We start from the raw sequence: 26,528 nt of genomic DNA on the forward strand, positions 1-26,528 counted from the left end.
ATCTGTCCGTCCGTCCGTCCATCTGTCTGTTCATCTGTCCGTCCGTCCGTCCATCTGTCTGTTCATCTGTCTGTCTGTCTGGCCGTTCGTCTGTCTGTCTGTCTGTCTGTCTGTCTGTCTGTCTGTCTGTCTGTCTGTCTGTCTGTCCGTCCGTTCATCTGTCTGTCTGTCCGTTCATCTGTCTGTCTGTCTGTCTGTCCGTTCATCTGTCTGTCTGTCCATCTGTCTGTCTGTCTGTCTGTCTGTCCGTTCATCTGTCTGTCTCTCTGTCCGTTCATCTGTCTGTCTCTCTGTCCGTTCATCTGTCTGTCTGTCTGACCGTTCATCTGTCTGTCTGTCTGACCGTTCATCTGTCTGTCTGTCTGTCCGTTCATCTGTCTGTCTGTCTGTCCGTTCATCTGTCTGTCCGTTCATCTGTTCATCTGTCTGTCTGTCTGTCTGTCTGTCTGTCTGTTCGTCTGTCTGTCTGTCTGTCTGTCTGTCTGTCTGTCTGTCTGTCTGTCTGTCTGTCTGTCTGTCTGTCTGTCTGTCTGTCTGTTCGTCCGTCCGTCCGTCCGTCCGTCTGTCTGTCCATCTGTCTGTCCGTCCGTCCGTCCGTCCGTCCATCTGTCTGTCCGTTCATCTGTCTGTCTGTCCGTTCATCTGTCTGTCTGTCCGTTCATCTGTCTGTCTGTCTGTCTGAGAGTGTGTGTGTGGTTGTCTGGTCACAGTCCGATGGGTCTGGGTAGATCAGGCTCCAGCATGGTTGCAGAGGTAACAGCTCCCAGACTGCAGAAGAGAAAGATTCAGGTCTTAATAAAGCGTGTCCCATAAGGGCACCCTATTCCCTTTATAGTTCACCATGTTGGGCCCTGGTCAAAAGTAGTGCACTATATAGGGAATAGGTTGCCATTTGAGACATATTTTGGGACATAGTCAATGCTACAGTTTGTCCTTCAGATGAAACACTTGAGGGGCCAACTATGTGTGATTTGGCACGGATAGGAGGTTAGCATTAGAGTCAGAATTAAGGGTTAGAGGTTAAGGTTAGGAGATTAGAGGTTAGGAGGTTAAGGTTAGGAGGTTAGAGCTAGAAGGTCAGAGGTTAAGGTTAGGAGGTTAGAGGTTAAGGTTAGGAGGTTGGAGATTAGGAAAGTAAGGTTACAGGTTAGAGGTTAAGGTTAGGAGACTAGAGGTTAGGAGGTTAAGGTTAAGGTTAGGGGCTAAGGTTAGGAGGTTAAGGTTAGGAGGTTAGGGGCTAAGGTTAGGAGGTTAGAGATTAAGGTTAGGAGGTTAAGGTTAGGACGTTAAGGTTAGGAGGTTAGGGGCAAAGGTTAGGAGGTTAAAGGTTAAGGTTAGGAGGTTAGAGGTTAGGGGCTAAAGTTAGGAGGTTAGAGCTTAAGGTTTGGGGCTAAAGTTAGGAGGTTAGAGGTTAAGGTTAGGAGGTTAAGGGCTAAGGTTAGGAGGTTAGAAGTTAACGTTAGGGTTAGGAGCTAAGGTTAGGAGGTTAGAGGTTAGGGACTAAGGTTAGGAGGTTAGAGGTTAAGGGCTAAGGTTAGGAGGTTAGAGGTTAAGGTTAGGGACTAAGGTTAGGAGGTTAGAGGGTAAGGGCTAAGGTTAGGAGGTTAGGGTTATGGGCTAAGGTTAGAAGGTTATGGGCTAAGGTTAGGGGTTAAGGTTAAGAGGTTAGGGTTATGGGCTAAGGTTAGGTGGTTAAGGTTAGGAGGTTAGGGTTATGGGCTAAGGTTAGAAGGTTATGGGCTAAGGTTAGGGGTTAAGGTTAAGAGGTTAGGGTTATGGGCTAAGGTTAGAAGGTTATGGGCTAAGGTTAGGGGTTAAGGTTAAGAGGTTAGGGTTATGGGCTAAGGTTAGAAGGTTATGGGCTAAGGTTAGGTGGTTAAGGTTAAGAGGTTAGGGTTATGGGCTAAGGTTAGGGGTTAAGGTTAAGAGGTTAGGGTTATGGGCTAAGGTTAGGTGGTTAAGGTTAAGAGGTTAGGGTTATGGGCTAAGGTTAGGAGGTTAGGGTTATGGGCTAAGGTTAGAAGGTTATGGGCTATGGTTAGGTGGTTAAGGTTAAGAGGTTAGGGTTATGGGCTAAGGTTAGGGGTTAAGGTTAAGAGGTTAGGGTTATGGGCTAAGGTTAGAAGGTTATGGGCTAAGGTTAGGTGGTTAAGGTTAAGAGGTTAGGGTTATGGGCTAAGGTTAGGGGTTAAGGTTAAGAGGTTAGGGTTATGGGCTAAGGTTAGAAGGTTATGGGCTAAGGTTAGGTGGTTAAGGTTAAGAGGTTAGGGTTATGGGCTAAGGTTAGGTGGTTAAGGTTAAGAGGTTAGGGTTATGGGCTAAGGTTAGGGGTTAAGGTTAAGAGGTTAGGGTTATGGGCTAAGGTTAGGGGTTAAGGTTAAGAGGTTAGGGTTATGGGCTAAGGTTAGGTGGTTAAGGTTAAGAGGTTAGGGTTATGGGCTAAGGTTAGGTGGTTAAGGTTAAGAGGTTAGGGTTATGGGCTAAGGTTAGGTGGTTAAGGTTAAGAGGTTAGGGTTATGGGCTAAGGTTAGGTGGTTAAGGTTAAGAGGTTAGGGTTATGGGCTAAGGTTAGGTGGTTAAGGTTAAGAGGTTAGGGTTATGGGCTAAGGTTAGGTGGTTAAGGTTAAGAGGTTAGGGTTATGGGCTAAGGTTAGGTGGTTAAGGTTAAGAGGTTAGGGTTATGGGCTAAGGTTAGGTGGTTAAGGTTAAGAGGTTAGGGTTATGGGCTAAGGTTAGGTGGTTAAGGTTAAGAGGTTAGGGTTATGGGCTAAGGTTAGGTGGTTAAGGTTAAGAGGTTAGGGTTATGGGCTAAGGTTAGGTGGTTAAGGTTAAGAGGTTAGGGTTATGGGCTAAGGTTAGGTGGTTAAGGTTAAGAGGTTAGGGTTATGGGCTAAGGTTAGGTGGTTAAGGTTAAGAGGTTAGGGTTATGGGCTAAGGTTAGGTGGTTAAGGTTAAGAGGTTAGGGTTATGGGCTAAGGTTAGGTGGTTAAGGTTAAGAGGTTAGGGTTATGGGCTAAGGTTAGGTGGTTAAGGTTAAGAGGTTAGGGTTATGGGCTAAGGTTAGGTGGTTAAGGTTAAGAGGTTAGGGTTATGGGCTAAGGTTAGGGGTTAAGGTTAAGAGGTTAGGGTTATGGGCTAAGGTTAGGGGTTAAGGTTAAGAGGTTAGGGTTATGGGCTAAGGTTAGAAGGTTATGGGCTAAGGTTAGGTGGTTAAGGTTAAGAGGTTAGGGTTATGGGCTAAGGTTAGAAGGTTATGGGCTAAGGTTAGGTGGTTAAGGTTAAGAGGTTAGGGTTATGGGCTAAGGTTAGGTGGTTAAGGTTAAGAGGTTAGGGTTATGGGCTAAGGTTAGGTGGTTAAGGTTAAGAGGTTAGGGTTATGGGCTAAGGTTAGGTGGTTAAGGTTAAGAGGTTAGGGTTATGGGCTAAGGTTAGGAGGTTAGAGGTTATGGGCTAAGGTTAGGTGGTTAAGGTTAAGAGGTTAGGGTTATGGGCTAAGGTTAGGTGGTTAAGGTTAAGAGGTTAGGGTTATGGGCTAAGGTTAGGAGGTTAGAGGTTATGGGCTAAGGTTAGGTGGTTAAGGTTAAGAGGTTAGGGTTATGGGCTAAGGTTAGGTGGTTAAGGTTAAGAGGTTAGGGTTATGGGCTAAGGTTAGGTGGTTAAGGCCACTGACCTCTCAATGATGCTGTTGTTGGATTGCAACTCTCTCACCACTATCTCCATCTCCTCCTTTAGCTGTTGCATCCTGGACACACACCGATTAAACACAGGGGTTTACACACACATGCAGCCAGGCACATCTCTCACACACACATCTCTCTCTCACACACACAACTCTCACACACACCTCTCACACCCACACACCTGAGGACCATGTGGTCCTTGTCCCTGGGTGTGGCCTCCTGACCCCCTAGGCCAGTCTGTCCTGGCTGGACTCTGAGCAGGACTCTGTCCAGGAACTGAGGAGAGCACAGCAGGAAAATGGTCAGTGTTATCTTTAAAGCTGCTTATCGGTGTAGGGATGATGCTGGAGATTAGAGGTCAAAGGTTAACCATTTTTTCTCTCAATCAATATCTTGTATTAATAAAAAAAAACATTTATTGTTAAACAATTATTATAGTCAGTTATTCATTATTATATAGTTATTATATTTCTCTATATCAATATATTGTTTTAATATTTGTATTTATTTACTATTAAACAATTGTTATAGTTCAGAGAAAACCTTATTCTGGCGCTCCTCACACATCTCCAGGTCCCCCATCAGCCCTCGGGTGAAATTGCCAAAGTCTGACAGCCTGCACTGCATCTCATGGAGAAGACTGACAACACACAAATAAAAAACAGTGACAACACACACATAAAGAAGACTGACAACACACACATAAAGAAGACTGACAACACACACATAAAGAAGACTGACAACACACACATAAAGAAGACTGACAACACACACATAAAGAAGACTGACAACACACACATAAAGAAGACTGACAACACACACATAAAGAAGACTGACAACACACACATAAAGAAGACTGACAACACACACATAAAGAAGACTGACAACACACACATAAAGAAGACTGACAACACACACATAAAGAAGACTGACAACACACACATAAAGAAGACTGACAACACACACATAAAGAAGACTGACAACACACACATAAAGAAGACTGACAACACACACATAAAGAAGACTGACAACAACAGCGTGAGGAGCGAGTTGATATCACTAAAAGGTGTGTGTGTCTAACCTGCTCCAGGTCGATGCTGAGGCCAGCAGGTCTCCATAATTCTGTAGACATTCCTCTCTAAACAGAACCTTCACACTCTTTATATGGGACGCCAGGTGGATCCTAGCAGAGAGAGAGGGATATGATACACACACACACACACCACACTTTCCTCAGAAACAATGCTGACATACTCACTTCTCAAACTTGTGTATCTGCTCATCATTGTAGGCAAGCTCTAGAACAATCACAAGGGAGACATTTAATAAACACTCCAAACACAGGAGGCACCAGTTACACATGTTACACACACACACACACACACACACACACACACACACACACACACACACACACACACACACACACACACACACACACACACACACTTCCAGTCAGTCGGTCCTTGCGGTACTGTTGGTGGATGGCCATGATCTTCTCCAGGAGGACCTCCATCTTCTGGATGCTGTAGAGGTGAGGGGTCAGAGTTCACACCAGATGCCATTTTAACCCCAACTGCACACTGCAACCCCTTGGCCCCGAGCCCTTGTAGAGATGTGAATAAGGACGGAACAGGCATAAACATGATGAAGAAAGTCTCACCTGTTGTCCTGAGCCAGATTCTCAGAGTGTCTGGCCAGTTCTATGTGCAGGTCTTCTAGACGGGTCTGGAATTCCCGGATCCCTCCGGCATACACTGGCAGGTTCTCCCTGATCTACATGGAGTGAACAAGGACAAACAACACCAGCCCAAACCTCAAGAGAGACAGCCACAGACAGTGTCAAGGATCCTCCCTCCCACCCAACACCCTTCCCCAATCAGTTTCAACGGCATGTCTCTCACCAGTCGCAGATTCTTGCTGTCGTCAGTGGAGTCTGGGACTTGCAGGGGGAGCTGTCTTCTGCAAGACGAGAGGATGAGAGGCGGACAGGAGAGAGGGTGAGAGGTGAGGATGAGGAGGACAGGAAGGAGGGAGGGAGGTTGAGAGGATGACATGAGGGAGGGAGGGGATGATGAGAGGAGGGAGGGTGAGAGGTGAGGAAGACAGGAGGGAGGGAGGGTGAGAGGTGAGGAAGACAGGAGGGAGGGAGGGTGAGAGGTGAGGAAGACAGGAGGGAGGGAGGGTGAGAGGTGAGGAAGACAGGAGGGAGGGAGGGTGAGAGGTGAGGAAGACAGGAGGGAGTGTGTGAGTGTGTGTATATGTATGTGAGTGTGTGTATATATGGTCTTGTCCGTCACTCACAGTGTGTGTAGTCTGTGCTCAGAACTGAGGCAGGAGTTCAGTCTCATGTTGACCATGCTGATACTGAGCAGCGAGTCACCACACTCCCTACCCACCTTCTCCCTGGGTAGACAGAGAGGGGAGAGCATGGGTCATGGCAGATCCATGGGATGTTACTGGTTTGTTTTCACGGTGTGTGTGGGTCTCACATGTAGCTGTAGTATCCATGTAGGAGTAGTTCTCTGTGTGTGTGTAAAGAACGCACTATCCTCAGGTACTGATAGACTACTCCTACTATCAGCTAGACAGAGGAGAATGGGAGAGAGGGGAGAAAAGAGGGGGGTGAGTAAAGAGACTGATTCACTAAATAGAAAAACACAACCATCAACACACCATTCAGCTGAGAGTTTTAACTGTCTCTTCCAGTTGGTCACACAGTGCTGGATCCCATGTCATGACTCACTTACCTTGGAGAAAGAGTAGTCTGCCACAACGTCAAACCGGGATGGGATGTTGGGCATCTCAGCTACAGAGGACAAAACACACATCATTTATAGTTTATTAACCAATAACAATACCCATTGACACTGAGTGTACAAAATATTAAGGACAGCTTCAGAACAGCCTCAATTCGTTGGGGAATAGTCTACAAGGTGCCAAAAGCGTTCCACAGGGATGATACCATACCCCATGTAATTGTAACAACATACAGGAACTGAAGTTCTTTTGTTCACCCGAACTAGAATACCTCACAATCAAATGCCGACTGTATTATCCCCCAAGATAATTATCTTTGGTTATTGTCACAGCCATGTATGTCCCCCCTCAAGCCAATACCACGACAGCCCTCAAGGAACTTCACTGGACTTTATGCAAACTGGAAAACACATATCCTGAGGCCACATTTTTTGTAGCTGGGAATTTCAACAAAACAAATTTGAGGAAAAGGCTTCCTAAATCCTATCAGCATAGCGACTGTAGCACTCCCGCAAGAAAAACACTCGACCATTACTACTCCAACTTCCGGGATGCATACAAGGCCCTCTCCCGTCCTCCTTTCTGCAAATCTGACAACAACTCCAATTTTCCCCCCTTCCTATAGGCAGAAACTCAAACAGGAAGTACCCGTGCTAAGGACTATTCAACGCTGGTCTGACCAATCGGAATCCACGCTTCAAGATTGTTTTGATCACACGGACTGGGATATGTTCGGGTAGCTTCGGAGAACAATATTGACGTGTACAACGAGACGGTGACTGAGTTTATCAGGAAGTGTATAGGAGATGTTGTACCCACTGTGACTATTAAAACCTAACCCTACCAGAAACCATGGCTAGATAGCAGCATTCGCGCTAAACTGAAAGTGCGAACCACCGCATTTAACCATGGCAAGGTGACTGGGAATATGGCAGAATACAAACAGAGCGGTCATTCTCTCCGTAAGGCAATAAACAGGCAAAACGTCAGTATAGAGACAAAGTGGAGTCGCAATTCAACGGCTCAGACACGAGTGGTATGTGGCAGGGTCTACAGACAACCATGGACTACAAAAGGAAAACCAGACACGTCGCGGACACCGACACCTTGCTCCCAGACAAGCTTAACACGTTCTTTGCCCGCTTTGAGAATAACACAGTGCCACCGACGCGGCCCGCTACCAAGGACTGTGGGCTCTCCTTCTCCGTGGCCGATGTGAGTAAGACATTTAAACGTGTTAACCCTCACATGGTGTGTTTACGGACATATTCAATCTCTCCCTATCCCAGTCTGCTGTCCCCACATGCTTAAATATGGCCACCAGGGATCACGTGACCCTGGAACGAGATGGCCGCATGAACTAAGAGCTCCACACAAGTAGTTTCCAATTCCTAATCTTACCTCCACTTCAAGTTTAAACTCCTCTAGCTTTAGTCCAAAAGTCATGGCGGCTACAAAAGGCGACATTACAGGTGACATTTTTACCCGGACTTGACCACTAGCTTCAGAAAAAGCTAGCGCCATTAGCCAGGAGCAAGAGGACCCGTTCCTCCCCCCCCCCGAGGCCCAAGAAATGCCAACCTCACACTCAGTCGAAGACATCCTTTCTGAGCCGAGATCCCCACGTACAGAACTCAACATTAAATTAGATGCCATTAACTCTCAGCTCAGTGTGATAGGGGGCAAGGTGACAACCCTGGAAAATGCTTTGCCTGACATCAACAACAAGATAACCATCAACGCTGGGCGCCTGGATGAGGCAGAGGGGCGAATCCTATCCATGGAAAACTTACTGACAGACGCTATGGAAACAATAGCATATGCTAAAAAGAAAATAGAGCATCTGGAAGAGAAAACAGAGGACCTGGAAAACAGGGGCGAAGGAATAATTGTGTTCTATTAAATCTGGGAGAAAAAGAAGAGGGAAACATGCCACTGATCCGCTACCTGCAAGACAAACTTCCCGAGTGGCTCCACCTGTCCACCGACAGGCCCATAGAACTCGAGAGAGCTCACCGAGCACTGAGGCCCCCACCAGCAGCCAGACAACCACCGTGTCCAATCACCATACGCTTCCTGAGATTCACCAACAAGGAACGAGTCCTACAGGCGGTGAAAATCAACACCATTACAATGGGAAACGCCAAACTCACTTTACACATGGACCTGTCAGCTGGAATACGCCGAAAGCGCCGAGAGTTTGACGAGGTGAAGAAATACTCCATTGACCGAGGCATCTTTTGGGGATTCAAATACCCAAACGAGCTCAGGATTCTTCACCAAGAAGCCCTGCGACACTTCAAAACTCCCGAAGAGGCAAAACGTTTTTTGAAAGACAATCCGGGTCAATGAGAAATGGACCAATGACTAAATGCGATTACTGTTATTACTAAAGGAGGTAAGACAACATACAGTGGGGGAAAAAAGTATTTGTTCCCCTGCTGATTTTGTACGTTTGCCCACTGACAAAGAAAGGATCAGTCTATAATTTTAATGGTAAGTTTATTTCAACAGTGAGAGACAGAATAACAACAAAAATATCCAGAAAAACGCATGTCAGAAATGTTATAAATTGATTTGCATTTTAATGAGGGAAATAAGTATTTGACCCCCTCTCAATCAGAAAGATTTCTGGCTCCCAGGTGTCTTTTATACAGGTAACGAGCTGAGATTAGGAGCACACTCTTAAAGGGAGTGCTCCTAACCGCAGCTTGTTACCTGTAAAAAAGACACCTGTCCACAGAAGCAATCAATCAGATTCCAAACTCTCCACCATGGCCAAGACCAAAGAGCTCTCCAAGGATGTCAGGGACAAGATTGTAGACCTACACAAGGCTGGAATGGGCTACAAGACCATCGCCAAGCAGCTTGGTGAGAAGGTGACAACAGTTGGTGCGATTATTCGCAAATGGAAGAAACACAAAAGAACTGTCAATATCCCTCGGCCTGGGGCTCCATGCAAGATCTCACCTCGTGGAGTTGCAATGATCATGAGAACGGTGAGGAATCAACCCAGAACTACATGGGAGGATCTTGTCAATGATCTCAAGGCAGCTGGGACCATAGTCACCAAGAAAACAATTGGTAACACACTACGCCGTGAAGGACAGAAATCCTGCAGCGCCCGCAAGATCCCCCTGCTCAAGAATACATATACATGCCCGTCTGAAGTTTGCCAATGAACATCTGAATGATTCAGAGGACAACTGGTGAAAGTGTTGTTGTCAGATGAGACCAAAATGGAGCTCTTTGACATCAACTCAACTCGCCGTGTTTGGAGGAGGAGGAATGCTGCCTATGACCCCAAGAACACCATCTCCACCGTCAAACATGGAGGGGGAAACATTATGCTTTGGGGGTGTTTTTCTGCTAAGGGGACAGGACAACTTCACCGCATCAAAGGGACGATGGACGGGGCCATGTACCGTCAAATCTTGGGTGAGAACCTCCTTCTCTCAGCCAGGGCATTGAAAATGGGTCATGGATGTGTATTCCAGCATGACAATGACCCAAAACACACGGCCAAGGCAACAAAGGAGTGGCTCAAGAAGAAGCACATTAAGGTCCTGGAGTGGCCTAGCCAGTCTCCAGACCTTAATCCCATAGAAAATCTGTGGAGGGAGCTGAAGGTTCGAGTTGCCAAACATCAGCCTCGAAACCTTAATGACGTGGAGAAGATCTGCAAAGAGGAGTGGGACAAAATCCCTCCTGAGATGTGCGGAAACCTGGTGGCCAACTACAAGAAACGTCTGACCTCTGTGATTGCCAACAAGGGTTTTGCCACCAAGTACTAAGTCATGTTTTGCAGAGGGGTCAAATACTTATTTCCCTCATTAAAATGCAAATCATTTTATAACATTTTTGACATGCGTTTTTCTAGATTTTTTTGTGTCTCACTGTTCAAATAAACCTACTATTACAATTATAGACTGATCATTTCTTTGTAAGTGGGCAAACGTACAAAATCAGCATGGGATCAAATACTTTTTTCCCCTCACTGTATAGCCGACATCCAAAGACTCACCCGCCCCGCTAAATGTCATTATAGCCGTCTAATCTAGATTTATTTTCCTTTAGCTGAGAAGTATAGGTTCTATAGCCTAACCTAGACCTACTAACGTTTCAGCCTACTTCTTTTTCCCTCTTTTGTGATATTATTACTTGTGGTTCCCCATGTCCTTGGGGGAGGTATATGTAGGCTGAGCTATTGATTTTATTTTCTCCCTCTTTTAATGTGGTCTGGACGGGGGCTACGTTGTCATTTACTCAATGCGGGGCGGAGAGGAGAGGATGAGGCATTTCTTTGGTGGGGAGGGGGAGACGTTGTGCATTGCTAACAGTTTTTTTCGGAACACAGAATTGAGACTGAGCGGGGGTGTAATAGATCCAACGGGATATGTCCAGTTGTTTGGGAACCAGGCTGGGGTGTTCAGAGATTGTTCTTTTATGTACACCATTTATTTTCCTTTTATGTGAACGCAGCTGTAACTATTATCCACCTTTACCCAGAGATGACTTGCACTAAAGTTCGATTACTGTTCGATGACGATGACTAGTACCTTAAATCTACTGACATGGAACTGCCATGGTCTAGGTCATGCAATAAAACGGAAAAAGATACTATGTGCTCTAAAAAAGGAAAAAGCAGACATTGCGCTATTACAAGAGACACACCTCTGTGATGCCCAACATGCTAAACTCCGCAGAGCTTGGCTGGGACAGGTGTATTTTTCATCTTTCAAATCAAACAGTAGAGGTACAGCCATACTTAGCCATAAGCATGTTCCATTCATAATTGACAAAAACATATCTGATCCGGAGGGGAGATTTATTTTGATAAATGATCACTGTATGGGCAACCAATTACTATCTTAAACATATACGCCCCTAACACAGATACTCCTGCTTTCATGTCAAAATGATAACCCTATTCAATGAGCATTGAGTTTCCTTTGGAGGGCTGGCCGGAGATCTTAATTGTACCCTTAAACCAACCCTAGACAAATCATCTCAAGTCCCCACCACAAACCCTAGATCTGCAAAGATGTTGAACTCTCTTACTAAAGAGATGGGACTGATAGATATCTGGAGAGAGACTAATAGCTCATCTATGGACTATACATACTACTCTAATGTCCATAACACCTACTCCCGTATAGATTACATTTTTATCCCAAAGAGTTTCATAAATTCAGCCACATGTACAATCGGACCCATAGCACTTTCAGATCACGCCTTTGTCCACCTCCGCTTTGACCTCTGCAAAAATATTCCGAGGTCAAATAGCTGGAAATTCAACACCTCCATGTTATCAAACGAAGCGTTCCATACATTGGTAACTACATGGACAGACAACTACACACAAGACAAGAAAGATTCTCCTGTTTCTCCGGCCACAATGTGGGACGCTGCTAAAGCCACACTAAGAGGTCATCTAATTGCATATGCTTCCTCTAAGAAAAAAGCAATGGAAGCACACAGGCTAGATCTTGAGAGGGAGCTGGAACGCTGTGAAAAAGTACATAAACAATCCCCAGACAGCACCTACTGGAGTCAACTTAAAGCAGCCAAAGCCAAACTGAATTTGGACTATACTCGGGAGATAAAAAAAACAAAGTTTTCTTTACTAAACAGAAATACCATGAGTATAGCAATAGGCCGAGTAGATCGCTTGCTTACCAATTAAAAAAAGAGCAGTCAGAGTGTACAATCATGGCTATCCAAACAGCAGAGGACGAGGTCACATATGACCCAAAAAAGATACATTTAACTTTTCATGATTTTTACTGCAAACTATATACCTCTGAGAGAAAACATACGGAGGCAGAACTCCACTCCTTCCTAGAGGGACTCTCGCTACCTAAACTATCAGAGACCGACCGAGAAGATCTCATCTCCCCCTTCACTCCTGAGGAGATCCTGGAGGAAATTACCTCCATGCCACCTAATAAGTCCCCAGGCCCAGATGGGTTCCCCAGAGAGTTCTACAAAGCTTTTTGGCCCCAGCTTAGCCCTATTTTCATGCCAATGCTGGATGATTTTTGCAAAAAACGGAGTTCTCCCAGACTCAATGCACACAGCTCGCATTACAGTGTTGCTCAAAAAAGACAAGGACCCTCTATCCTGCTCGTCCTTCCGGCCCATAAGCTTGTTGGATTAAGACTACAAAATAATTACCAAATTGCTCGCCAAAAGACTAAACACTCTTCTTCCCAAAATAATAAAAGGGGACCAAACTGGATTTATTAGAGACAGATACTCTTCTGATAACATTCGCCATCTTTTTTATATTATTGATCAAGTAAACGCACAGAAGACCCCTGTCCTGCTGGCTTCACTGGATGCTGAGAAGGTGTTAGACAGGATGGAGTGGAGCTTTCTGTTCTCAGTCTTAGAAAAGTTCAATATGGGCCCAAACTTTATTAAATGGATTAAGTCCCTATAATCTCATCCAAATGCCATGGTGACTACTAACGGACTGAACTCTGACAGATTCCCTTTGGGACGTGGCACAAGACAAGGGTGCTCGCTGTCCCCCCTGCTCTACTTGTTGTGGGCGGAGCCTCTGGTAGAGTTGATAAGGAGCAATCCAAGTATTATGGGTGATTCTGCAGGCGGCCTGCAGCACAGGATTTCGCTTTACACGGATGATGTCTTGCTCTACATATTCAACCCTGAGAAATCCCTCCCTCCCATTTTAGACACAATTGCTCAGTATGGCAAGTTTTCAGGATATAAGATACATTTGAACAAATCCACTGTCTGCCCTCTCAATCTTACACTCACCAGCTCTATGAAGACACTATGTCCATTTCAATGGAAGACACAGGGGTTTCAATACCTTGGGATCTTCATAACACCAGATCTGAATAGCCTTTTCAAGGAAAATTATCTTCCACTCCTGGATCGAATCAAGAACGATCTCCAAACCTGGATCTCCCTCCCAATTAGCTTAGTAGGAAGAATTAATGTCATCCGTATGAACATCCTCCCTAGACTGAACTATTTATTTCAGATGCTCCCATGCTATCTCCCAGTTTCCTTTTTCAAAACAACTAACCAAAGCTTCACCAAATTTATATGGGGCAATAAAAAACCTAGGATCAAGTTCTCCGCTCTATCGAAACCTGAATCTAAAGGTGGTCTTGCCCTTCCCTCCCTTCAATTGTACTACTGGTCTGCCCAAATCCGCAACATGCTAACATGGATCACAAACAGACAAGAGTCAACGTGGATTCAGATAGAAACCCAATCCTAAAGTTCATTGCCCCTAAGCTCAATTATATTCATTAATAACTTTAGTGAAGTGGGCAACATAGCTAAAACCTTTGTGATTTACAGCACCCTACTAGCGTGGAGGGACTGTAAGAAATACCTGGGCATTTCCTCCCAAATATGTTCTCACTCGCCTATAGTAGGCAACCCAGACTTGCCAAAAGCCCTGAGGGATGCCAACTTTAATCTTTGGCATACTCTAGGAATCAGGACCTTTTCAGACCTATTTCATCAGAAAACCACTACACTGAAATCCTTTCAAGAGCTCTGCAGTGAATTCAATGTGCAAAGATCCCCTTTTTTTATACCTTCCAATTAGACATGTCATACACTCATTTACTTCCAAGAGGAGGTTTAGAGCTCAGTTGAATGAAGTTTAAACCCTTCTTGTCACAGCACAATCCATTAAAGCAAAATATCTTATATCTATAGACTCCTTCTGAGAAAGGAGGCTCCTCCTTTACTCCTTTGAAAATAATCTGGGAAAAGGACCTTGGTCTGACTACCAGTGATGAGTTATGGGCGGAGGTTTGCGACAGGGTATACTGCTCCTCAACTAATGTAAAAATGTAAGAATAACTGTAAAAGATGTACCTCTGAAAGTGGAACCTATATGCATGTATTTTGGAGCTGTAGAGAGATTTCCAGATTTTGGCAATCTATACATACTGCTTTATATATATATTTTTTTATTATTAGTTTATTTTAGATTTTTAAAATTATTATTCGTTTTTTAAGTCTGTCACATCTGTGAGTGTGGAATGTGTTTTGTTGGTTGATTGAAAAACAAGAAAACTTAATAAAACTTTAAATTGAAAAAAGAAAGCTAAGATAACTGAAATAAACGACTATCGCCCCGTAGCCACCACTTCTGTCATCATGAAGTGCTTTGAGAGACTAGTCAAGGATCATATCACCTCCACCCTACCTGATACCCTAGACCCACTGCAGTTTGCTTACCGCCCCAATAGGTCCACAGACGATGCAACCACCATCACACTGCACACTGCTCTATCCCATCTGGACAAGAGGAATACCTATGTACGAATGTTGTTCATTGACTATAGCTCCGCATTCAACACCATAGTACCCTCCAAGCTCATCATTAAGCTTGAGACCCTGGGTCTGAACCCCACCCTGTGCAATTGAGTCCTGAACTTCCTGACGGGCCGTCCCCCAGGTGGTGAAGGTAGGAAACAACACCTCCACTTCGCTGATCCTCAACACTGAGGCCCCACAAGGGTGCGTGCTCAGCCCCCTCCTGTAGATAAAAAGATAATCAAGGACAACAACCACCCGAGCCACTGCCTGTTCACCTCACTATCATCCAGAAGGCGAGGTCAGTACAGGTGCATCAAAGCTGGGACCGAGAGACTGAAAAACAGCTTCTATCTCAAGGCCATCAGACTGTTAAACATCCATCACTAGCACAGCGAGGCTGCTGTCTACATATTGACTTGAAATCATTGGCCACTTTAATAAATGGAACACTAGTCACTTTAATAATGTTTACATATTTTGCGTTACTCATCTCATATGTATATACTGTATTCTATTCTACTGTATCTTAGTCTGTGCCGCTCTGACATTGCTCGCCCAAATATTTCTATATTATTAATTCCATACCTTTACTTTACATGTGTGTGTATTAGGTATTTGTTGTGCAATCGTTAGATATTACTTGTTAGATATTACTGCACTGTCGGAACTACCAACACAAGCATTTCACTACACTCGCAATAACATCTGCTAAACATGTGTATGTGACAAATACAATTTGATTTGATTTCAAAGGTACTTAAATATTTTGTCTTGACCATTCACTCTCTGAATGGCACACACACACAATCCATGTCTCAATTGTCTCAAGGCTTAAAAATAATTTTTTTACCTGTCTGCTCCTCTTCATCTACACTGATTGAAGTGGATTTAACAAGTGGCATCAATGAGGGATCATAGCTTTCACCTGGATTCACCTGGTCAGTCTATGTCATGGAAAGAGCAGGTGTTCTTATTGTTTATGTGTGTGTGTGTCTTACGTTCTTTGAAGGGGAGGCCAGCGTGTGTCTCTGGAGTGCGGCTAAGCAGAAGTAGCGGCTGGGAGGGCGAGGTGGAGGGGAAGTTGACCACCTTCATAGAGCCCTCCAGGGAAAGGTCATGACCCAGGAACAGGAAGTGCTGTTGCTCCAGCCCCACCCCCGTCTGAGACGCCACTTCCTCACAGAAGATGGCCGCCCTGGTGAGCGAGACGGGAGAGGTGGGGGGGAGGGGGCAGGGTGGATGTAGGTCAACACAGGTGTGTGTGTGTGAGTATAGACTGGCAAGTTTGTGTGTGTATGTGTGTGTTTGACTCACGTGTTGTAGTGGTGAATGTATAAGCGGTGAGCTGTGGCCTGTTGCAGGGAGAACAGATAGACTGAGACTCTCTGTAGTATCTCTGTAGTGGCAGAAAATAACTGGTCAAATGTCCAACACTTCTCCTGGTCTGGCTCCAGTATCCCAGCTAACACTGGGACTAGCTGACCCCTCAGACCCCTAAACAAAAGAGAGTGAAAGAGAGAGAGTTAAACTGCAACTTCAGATACACTCATTAAAGGCACTATGACAAGTCTCTCTTGGCTGAGAGTTGAGGAAAGACTGACTTCTTGTTTTATAAGAAACAATGTGTTGGAAATTCCAAATTGTTTGCATAGTCAACTTACACACAGTACTGACATACACACTTACCCCACCAGACATGCCACCAGGGGTCTATTGACAGTCCCCAGGTCCAGGACAAGTTCAAGGAAACGTACAGTATTATACAGAGTCATGAGTACATGGAACTCCCTTCCATTTTATATAGTGCAAGTGAACAGCAAACCTGGTTTCAAAAAACAAATAAAGCAACACCTCACAGCACAACGCCTCTCCCCCATGTGACCTACTTGTTGTGTGTAGGTAGGTCTGACATGTATGTGTAACTGATAGATGCACATGCTATTTTACAGTAAACAAACTGACAACAGACTTTCAGCACACTTAAAGGGAAGGACATTTAACAAGCACAGCACTTACACAAATGACTGATGATTGGCTGAGAGAAATTGATGGGGGCTGTTTTGTTAGACTTTAGTGCGGCTTTGGACATTATCAATCAAAGGTACTGACTTTGAGAGCAGGCAGCTGTTTGGTAGGTGGTAGCTCCACTCTATAGGTCCGTCGTTGACCTTCTGACCTCCAGAAATGGCCCCTACTGGCTTCTCTTTGGTGATCTTATACCTGCACGTCACAGACAGGGGAAGATGGGGAGCAGAGAGAGGAGACGCTAGCTCTTTATTTTACACTCCTATTTCAGCTGTTGTTGTCTTTGTTTAGACTAATCCCAAAGAAATAAAATAGCAATTATTAGGCAATTTCAACATAGTAATTACATGCACACTCACTGTTGAATCTATGAAACACACCACACAGAGACTTACATGGTGGGTTTGTTCTTGCGGGGTCCTCCGTAGGGTGTGAAGGGTAAAGAACCAGTGGCAGCGTGGTAAAACGTCACTCCAATACTCCACAGGTCAACACTCACACCATAGGTCTTGTGCTGGGGCTTACGCAGTACTGCACGCTCATACATGTCTGGGTGCTACACACACACACACACACACACACACACACACACACACACACACACACACACACACACACACACACACACACACACACACACACACACACACACACACACACACACACAAGCTCAATAACACGCACCATAGCCTGCCCTAACTTATGTTATCTGCTGAGGCACATGAAAACTGCAGGCTCATACATCCCAGAAAACATTCAATCTCCCCTCCCCTCTTCTCTCCATACCCTCCTTGTCTTCTCTCCTCCACTACCTTTCCTCTCTACTCCTCTCCTCTCTCTCACCAGGTATTCCTCTGTTCCGTAGATGGAGACAAACTTCTCATCATCCTCTAGTTCTCTGGCCGCTCCGAAGTCTGTTAGCTTATAGACGGACCTCCCGTCCTCTCCCACCTGACGCATGATGTTCCCAGGCTTAATGTCTCGGTGCACCACCCCATTCTCACGCAGATGGTTCATCCCGTGCGCTAGAAAAAATAGGAGGAATGTGTTCATTCCATTAATTGGGGGGGGACAATGACTAACTTCTCCCCTCATCCCCAGGCCCCTAACCTCTCTACCCCTCCTCACACACCCACACACTGTAGTACTATGAGAAACTCTGTCTCAGGCAGACCGAAGGCGTTCTCTGGCTCTTCCAGCAGACTGAGCAAACTGCCTCCTGAACAATACTCCATCACCAACACCTTTTGTTTATTGCTCAGCTAGAGAGAAAGAGAGACAGAGAGAGTTAATATATAAATATCAGGGAGAGTTGAAACGGCAGACTAATACAGACTAATATAAGTCCTCTCCTCACTCATTATCTCCCCCCCTTCCCGTCCCAACTCTCCCCTCTCCCGTCCTTAACTCGTCCCCTCCTCACCTCCTCCACAGAGAAGAGTGTGATGATGTTGTTGTGGTTGAGTCTCCTGAGCATTTCAAACTCTCTCATCTGAACCTCTTTGGGACGGCTGTAGCTCAAATGGTTAAACACCTTCACCGCAACCTGCTGCCCTGTCCTCTGCACGCACGCACGCACGCACACACACACACACACACACACACACACACACACACGCACACACGCACACACACACACACACACACACACACACACACACAGTCAGTTATAAAAAGTTATAGTTATCATATTTTTTGTCATATGACATTGTTATGTAGTTGTCATAAGTGTACAGTGTTACCATTGGGCTCCATGATAGACATGCTAGGTTATCACAGTGAAGATATGTTCCGTCCCTCAGTGGGTGTAAGAAGTAGCCTACACTTCAAAGTTTAGATGCGGATGACATCTCAGTTAGATTTTTCTTTGATGTACTGAAATGGTGTGTGTGGGCGTATGCTGATGTACGTAACAATGTAGTCTGTGGGGAGGTGCTGACGCGTATAATGGTATATGGTGTTGTTGGGTTCACCCCTGGGGTCATGATAGGGGCTGTACCGAATGTTTGATGTATTAGAATAATTGATTATGCTTATGTTGTATTAATAGAAGGGGAAGGGTTATAAGACCACTCCCCCCTTACATTTATAGGGTCCTAGACTACAGGTTAACTATATATATATATATATATATTATAAAGTTTAATATTGTTCCACAGTACTTTTCTAGTCTCTGCTTCTTATAAAAACGGTCTAGGAGATGTGTCAAAGATAAAAGAGATGCAGAGACACAGAACTCTGCAGGGGAGTGAAAGAGATAAAAGACTAGTCAGGCATTCCACTATAAATCAATTAGGGGAGTGGACATTTACTGCTGAGCCTTTAGATAACACTGAAACTCTTGTTTGTATAGCTGTGCAGGCATGGGCTTGGTCTCATGAGTAGAAGGTAATGACATTGGCATCACTATAGATTGACTGCAAGCATAATAAAACAACTGGGATCCTTTCATATTTTGCAGAATTTACTCGGAAACATGCGTGCTATGTTCCTGTTGTCAACTTCTGTCTGCAATTGCATTAATAAATGAATGATTGATTTACTTAAAGATATTGTCTGAATGCTAATTTCACCAATGAGCCAATGATTGACAAGGAACGAACCCCAACAGCGTATATCAGGTTCAGTGATTCTCAATGTTGACCCTGGGAACCAACTGTCTGTGCCCGATGTGGCTCTGAGCATCACTTCGGCACTTAGCCAGTGGCGATTTTAGCATGTAAGTCTTGGTGGGGGGGGGGAGGTTTTATATGCATGCCAGCAAAGCCACTACACAACACAACACTAAACAATACATGAATTGCACTATAATTGCGACAAACTGTGATGGCCTACATAAAGCTGTCCTGACAGCAGAGCTTTACTTTCAGCAACATGGAGTGAATCTTTACCACTGCTACACCTGGCTATCAGCAGAGCCTTGTCTGTCAGAGAAACAGTTCATTCAGGCTCATTCAGGTTTAAAAACATAGCTGATATGGCTGACTTGCTTAAACAAATGTGGTTTCTACTGACAATTGAGATTTACAAACTATGGCATAAGGGGACGACGAGCGGATAAGAGGCAATCCATAATTTAGATTAAGACATGAATGAGCGAGTTAGGACGGACTTAGTCAATATAACTATTTGTTCAGCACTTCTGAAATGTACAGCGACAGAATTCAGAACATGGGCCGTTCTTACAGTATTATCCCTGTACACTAAGTCAGAACTGTAGGATAAATAAAGGGGCATATACGTAGACAATGAAAGCTCTTACAATATTCAATGACATTTCTCTAAAACAGGCTATATGTGCACCATCAAGTCAGAACAATAGGCTAATTACGAGGGAGGAAAGTGACCACATTTTTAGGTTGAGGCACATGGGCTACTAACAGCTTACTACACAACATACACTTTCTTGGCTACAGTATACATATCTCCCTGGCATATTACATAATTTATGCAGCAGCATACAATACATTTTTTGACTCACTTTTTTGTGCTGTGCTCACTTGAACAGGAAGGTGGTGTGGCGGTCCTTCTTGTGGGCTCTAGAAAGAATTCCAAGTTGGATGACCTTTCAAAATTATTTTCCGTATTTTCCCAGTCGGAGCTAGTTTTATCCGAGTTCCCAGTAGTCTTGAACTCACCGAAGTCTGAGATATCCCAGTTCCGAGTTTCCATTTGTTTTGAATGCGGATTAACAGCATGGCCAATGTATTAAAAATGTTCTGGCCTATTGCATTACCCCCTTTTTCATGATATCCAATTGGTAGTTACAATCTTGTCTCATCGCTGCAATTCCGCTACGGACTCGGCGAAGGTTGAGAGCCAAGCCACACTGCTTCTTGACACACTGCTCGCTTAACCCAGAAGCCAGCCACACTAATGTCTCGGAAGAAACACTATCGAACTAATGACCAAAGTCAGCTTGCAGGCGCCACAAGGAGTCGCAAGAGCATGATGAAACAAGGACATTCCGGCCAAACCCTCCCCTAACCTGGACGACGCTGGGACAATTGTGCACCACCTTATGGTTCTCCTGGCCACTGCCGGCTGTGACACAGCCTGGGATCGAACCCGGGCCTGCAGCGGCGCCTCATTGTTGAATTTGCGATTTCCAACTTATGTAATGTTTATGTCCAATGGCCGATGAGCACAGATACGTTTTATCTATAATTTCTCTTCATATGACAAGGATTGAAAAGGATTTACCAGTAGATTGCCGACTTAATTCCTGATGACTGCTAGCTAAGATTGTGAAAGTATGGTGTTGACATGATCAGTCCAGTCAAAGCTACCGTATATATAACATCATTTTATCTGTAGCCAATGATCTTGAGCCTTCTTGGATGGGCACTTCTTTTATTGATTTACCCCTTTTTCTCCCCAATTTTGAGGTATTCAATTGGTAGTTACAGTCTTCTCTCATCGCTGCAACTCCCGTACGAACTCGGGAGAGGCGAAGGTTGAGAGCCGTGCGTCCTCCGAAACACAACCCAACCAAGCCGCACTGCTCCTTGACACAATGCCCACATAACCCGGAAGCCAGCCGCACCAATGTGTCGGAGGAAACAGCGTACACCTGGCGTGTCAGCGTGCACAGCGCCCGGCCCGCCACAGGAGTCGCTAGTGTGTGATGGAACAAGGACATCCCTGCCGGCCAAATCCTCCCCTAACCCAGACGACGCTGGGTCAATTGTGCACCGCCCCATGGATCTCCCGGTCGCGGTCGGCTGCGACAGAGCCTGGACTCGAACCCAGAATCTCTAGTCGCACAGCTACTAGAGTGCATCAAAGCTGGGACGGAGGGACTGAAAAACAGCTTCTATCTCAAGGCCATCAGATTGTTAAACAGCCATCACTAACTTTGAGTGGCTGCTGCCAACAAACTTACTCATCTCTAGCCACTTTAATAATGAAAAATTGATGTAATATATGTATCACTAGCCACTTTAAACAATGCCACTTTATATAATGTTTACATTACTCATCTCATATGTATATACTGTACTCTATACCATCTACTGCATCTTGCCTATGCCGTTCGGCCATCGCTCATTCATTAAAATTTATGTACGTATTCTTATTCATCCCTTTACATTTGTGTGTATAAGTAGTGTGTGTGTGTTGTTGTTGTGAAATTGTTAGATTACTTGTTAGATTTTACTGCATGGTCGGAACTAGAAGCACAAGCATTTCGCTACACTCGCATTAACATCTGCTAACCATGTGTATGTGACAAATAAAATGTGATTTACCGTAAATTCCGGACTATAAGCCACAACTTTTTTCCCAGGCTTTGAACCTCGCGGCTTAAACAATGACGCGGCTAATATATGGATTTTTCCCACTTTCAATTTTTTTTCCCACAAAAACACATTCTGTGACGTGCTCAGTTTTTTGGTGGCATGAAGCTTTCATTAGACCAATGAAATTGCCGAACGGGTTAAGGTCAAACAACTTTTTTGTTTACTGTTTAGATTAAATCGAGCGCTCTCAAACTTCCCATCATTCTGATTACGGTAGTCATTTTGTCACCCTCATCATGGCAAAGACATGGAGAAATGCATATGATGCAGCTTTCAAGTTGAAGGCGATTGATCTGGCTGTTGGAAAAGGAAATAGAGCTGCTGCACGGGAGCTTGGTCTTAATGAGTCGATGATAAGACGTTGGAAACAGCAGCGTGAGGAATTGACTCAGTGCAAAAAGACAACTAAAGCTTACTGCTAATTATTTATTTTTTGTTACAAGCCGTGTTTCGTTAAAGCCTATTTATTTTTGTTACAAGCCGTGTTTCGTTAAAGCCTATTTATTTTTGTTACAAGCCGTGTTTCGTTAAAGCCTATTTATTTTTGTTACAAGCCGTGTTTCGTTAAAGCCTATTTATTTTTGTTACAAGCCGTGTTTCGTTAAAGCCTGTGTAAAGTTCATGTGTTTCAATGTACCGGTAGGCACCTGCGGCTTATAGACATGTGCGGCTTATTTATGTTCAAAATACAATTATTTTTTTTAAATTCAGTGGGTGCGGCTTATATTCAGGTGCGCTTAATAGTCCGGAAATTACGGTAACACTGTGATGCAGTGCCTTAGACCACTGAGCCTCTCGGGAGGCCCTGGATGGGCACTTTTAATGTAAGTCTATGGCAGCACCCATGGGGCTTGAATTTTCAAGCTCTACCCATATATTTTCCGGTGACGTAGTGTTCCCATGAGTGACAGAACACTGAGCCAATCATGGCACAACTAGTGAACATTACCAACCCCTACACGTCGTATTTTCCACTGGCTGCCCCACCACCACAGAAAACACTGAGCTACGCTGAAACACCTGCATTTTGGAGTCGCCTTACTCAAGAAAGCAAAAAATGTATTGTATGCGGCTTTATTAACCCAATTATGATTATTGAATGCTAAACAGCTTGGCCCCAACTGTCCTGAATGAAGCGTTGCCACTGCACCGAGCACACGACAATCTTTTTGTTGTAAAGGTGAGTTTAGAGTCCTACCTTGTTGCGGGCCTTGTAGACGCTGGCTGTCGCCCCCTGACCAAGCACATCTCCCAAAGACCACAGGTAGTTGGCTGTGCTCGCAGTCATCTTCTCTGTCATCTACAGCCTGGAGAAGTCTGATTGGCTGCTGTAGGGAATATACAGAAGGCTATGAGTCAAGAACTGAAACACACCTATTCAGAATGAAAACTATTCACAGGATGTTGGTGTGGAATGGAGAGTCAAGGGGTGGGGTTCATATAAAGTCAGAGGTAATGTGGACTTCTCTCTGGTTAGAAAGGTAAACAACAAGGGGGAAGAAGTTCAAGTTATAGCTCAAATATAGATTCAGAACTTTTGTGAAATAGCACAGATACAAATACATGGCAAATAGAAATCAAACTGGATGGACATCAGAAATCGAGGAAGGCCAGGACTTAAAAACAAACAAAATACAACTATTGTAAAATAGCTTGTGTCTGTAAAATGTGTACAGTATGTATAAGCTGGAAGCAGACGCATAAGTGTTATTGTTTATTAGTTTAGTCAAATTAGGGGAGGGGTGGTAGGGTTTGCGGGGAATAATAAAGGAAGGTATATTCTAAAAAAAGTGTGTATGTGTATACAGTTGAAGTCGGAAGTTTACATATATATATATATATAAAAAAGTGTATATATATATATATATATATATAAAAGTGTATATATATAAAAGTGTATATATATATATATATATATATATAAATAAAAGTGTATATATATATATATATACACACACACACACACACACACACACATCTACATAGGCCCATTATCAGCAACCATCAGTCCTGTGTTCCAATGGCACGTTGTGTTAGCTAATCCAAGAGATAGATAGATATATATATATATATATCGGTATGTATATAGATAGATAGATTTAACCCAAAAATATATGGGGGATTGGAAATGCAGACAATTACATTGAAGGAAGCAATAATCTATCTGCAATACTAAAGCTGATCCACCCATTAAAAACATGAGAGAAAAAAGAAGTTCAAGTTCCCAAAATGTGAAGTGAATAGATTACAGACTACCTGTAGATACATTCCACTGTCCCTAATCATCCGGTAGTCAATGTTGATACACATCTGTTGAAAACGAAGCTATACACCGTAATGTCCTGAACAGCTGAGACCAGTTAGGTGTTGAGGTACACTCCCTGGGCGTTGTGACAGGGCTTAGTCATAAAAAAAAATACGATTTTCTACACAATACTAAAGACAATGTGTGTGTTTAAAAACGGATAGGGGGACATTGACAAACTTGCCAAAACTGAAGTTCAAGGTTCGATGTCTTGAATAAAAGGTAGCCTACCTGTCTCGTTTTTCGTCACAGGGACAAATTTGAACTCTTTGCATCCACAATCTGCGACATTTCGCTGAAGTTTCCAGACAAAACAGATGGCAACCTCACCTATCCTCCGTCACTAAACCGGGTAATCTTGGAAGATTTCGGCGGAAATGCAACTAGTCTGTGCATTCTATGCAAGTTTCGGTTCAGTGCTGTAACTTCCGAGTTGTACACCAGTTTACTTTACAGATAAGCTCTGGTGATATCTAGTGGCTTATATTGTGTACTACACCCATAGCGCTCAATGTAATTTCATGTATTGGATACTTCCAGTTTGATCATCTTGGTTGGAGAAGCACAGATCATAATATTCACATTGTTGATGAATTCCAGGGCTGGACTATTAAACATAACTGTGAGGGGTGTTCCTCGAGGTTTCCTATTCAATTCTAGGCAAATAGAACAAACCTTGTCTCCAGTAGGACGTCTCTAACCACATCCTGATTGTTGTAGAAGAATCGAGGAGGAGACAAGAAAGAAGCCTCTGTCAGTAAAGCCCTGTGGAAGCAGATCTTCTGAAGACACAAGTGTGGTCAATGGACAAGAGTCTCATCCATGTGTGTGTGTGTGTGTGTGTGAGAGAGAGAGAGAGAGAGTGAGTGAGTGAGTCAGTGAACCAGATGCATGCAATCCATCATCCTCATCATCATCATCATCACTGCCATCATCACCATTATCACTATCATCATCAACCCTATCATCAAGTTCCCTGTTACCATCATTACCATCATCTTCATCCCATCCATCATCATCACTGTCATCATAATCTCCATAACAACGCAGACACCTTTATAGCAAGCAATGTTTATTAACAAGTCTCCTACAAGAACTAGACATAGAATTATATAACTTCTATTTGATTAAACTACTATTGCTATTACTGTACAATATTGTACCAGAAAAACAGTGTACCTCTGTAATGTACAACATTGTATATACAAAGTACATCTTAACACAGGATTCTCCAGTAATACAGAGGCAACTATACATATATTTGACATTACAGTCGTTTTTTAGATCTTGTGTTTTCAAATGGACAAGAAATGCATATTTAACAATAGTTAATCATAATAAAATCCTCCTCACTCAGTCAGTCCTGGAGCACACCATGTCATTCTAAGTATGGTGAGGATACTGAGGATCCTAGCTCCTATACAACGAAGCCAGGATAACACAGACACCAACCACAAAGCATCTCCCATGAGTGTATGTTTGTATGACGTGTGTGTTAATGCCTATTCACCCCACCCCAGACACACACACACACACGCACACGCACACACACAATCCCTCCAGTTGCCAAGATGAGTCAAGGGGAGCAACACAATGTAAAATACATCTTAAAATACACACACAGAGATAAAACATTACAATTAGAATGAAATCACCTGTTACAGATCATTTGGGAATGCAATAATACAAGTAAATACCTGGAATAAGGAAGGACCCAGACAGAGGGAAGAGGCAGAATGCTAGGAGGAGAAAGGTACAGAGAGAGCAGGGTGATAGGGAGAGATGTCTGCTGCGTTTCTAGCCTCAGGGATCTCTAAGCCCTGACATGAAATATCCTCGTCTCAGACAATGTTAAAGCTGTCAATAACTAAAGCATCCTACCGCCTCCCACTAACCTTGACCAATCAAAACATTCTGTCTCCTCCCCTTGACCAATCACAGTTCAGACTTCAGAAAATGCTACCACAGTGAAAGACAGGACAGGACCGGTTTGAGACTGATCACATGATGCGACAGTTAGGGAGTCACAGCAGAGGTTCTCTTAAAGACGAGCACAAAGATCAGACCTCGGGGCTGTTCCTGTAACTCATTTCATTGGATTATATAAATCCAATCAATTATTGGATGCGGGTCCGCCATGAC

The 26,528-nt window shown here is 44.0% G+C and overlaps 1 protein-coding gene across 2 annotated transcripts; it reads right to left on the reverse strand.

The window, feature by feature from the left end:
* Nucleotides 1–486: 486 nt before the first annotated feature.
* ikbke (inhibitor of nuclear factor kappa B kinase subunit epsilon) lies at nt 487–24,840 on the reverse strand. Of its 2 annotated transcripts, none has more exons than XM_014133126.2 (21): nt 24,618–24,840; nt 23,280–23,409; nt 18,205–18,342; nt 17,914–18,043; nt 17,625–17,806; nt 17,177–17,337; nt 16,866–16,976; nt 16,071–16,250; nt 15,755–15,951; nt 6,431–6,489; nt 6,173–6,264; nt 5,985–6,086; nt 5,585–5,642; nt 5,344–5,456; nt 5,130–5,206; nt 4,939–4,978; nt 4,762–4,863; nt 4,224–4,320; nt 3,862–3,956; nt 3,671–3,742; nt 487–768 (listed from the first exon to the last, which is right to left on the reverse strand). In XM_014133126.2, exons 2-21 carry the CDS (start codon nt 23,379–23,381, stop codon nt 705–707), a joined length of 2,172 nt encoding a protein of 723 aa, XP_013988601.1. In that variant the 5' UTR covers nt 23,382–23,409; nt 24,618–24,840; the 3' UTR covers nt 487–704. The 2 variants fall into 2 exon arrangements, with proteins under 2 accessions (XP_013988601.1, XP_045547806.1); XM_045691850.1 differs by having other exon boundaries at nt 23,280–23,406; nt 24,618–24,788.
* Nucleotides 24,841–26,528: the final 1,688 nt, after the last annotated feature.

This window comes from Salmo salar, chromosome ssa12 (assembly GCF_905237065.1).
Source record: "Salmo salar chromosome ssa12, Ssal_v3.1, whole genome shotgun sequence".
NCBI classification, from domain to species: Eukaryota; Metazoa; Chordata; class Actinopteri; order Salmoniformes; family Salmonidae; genus Salmo; species Salmo salar.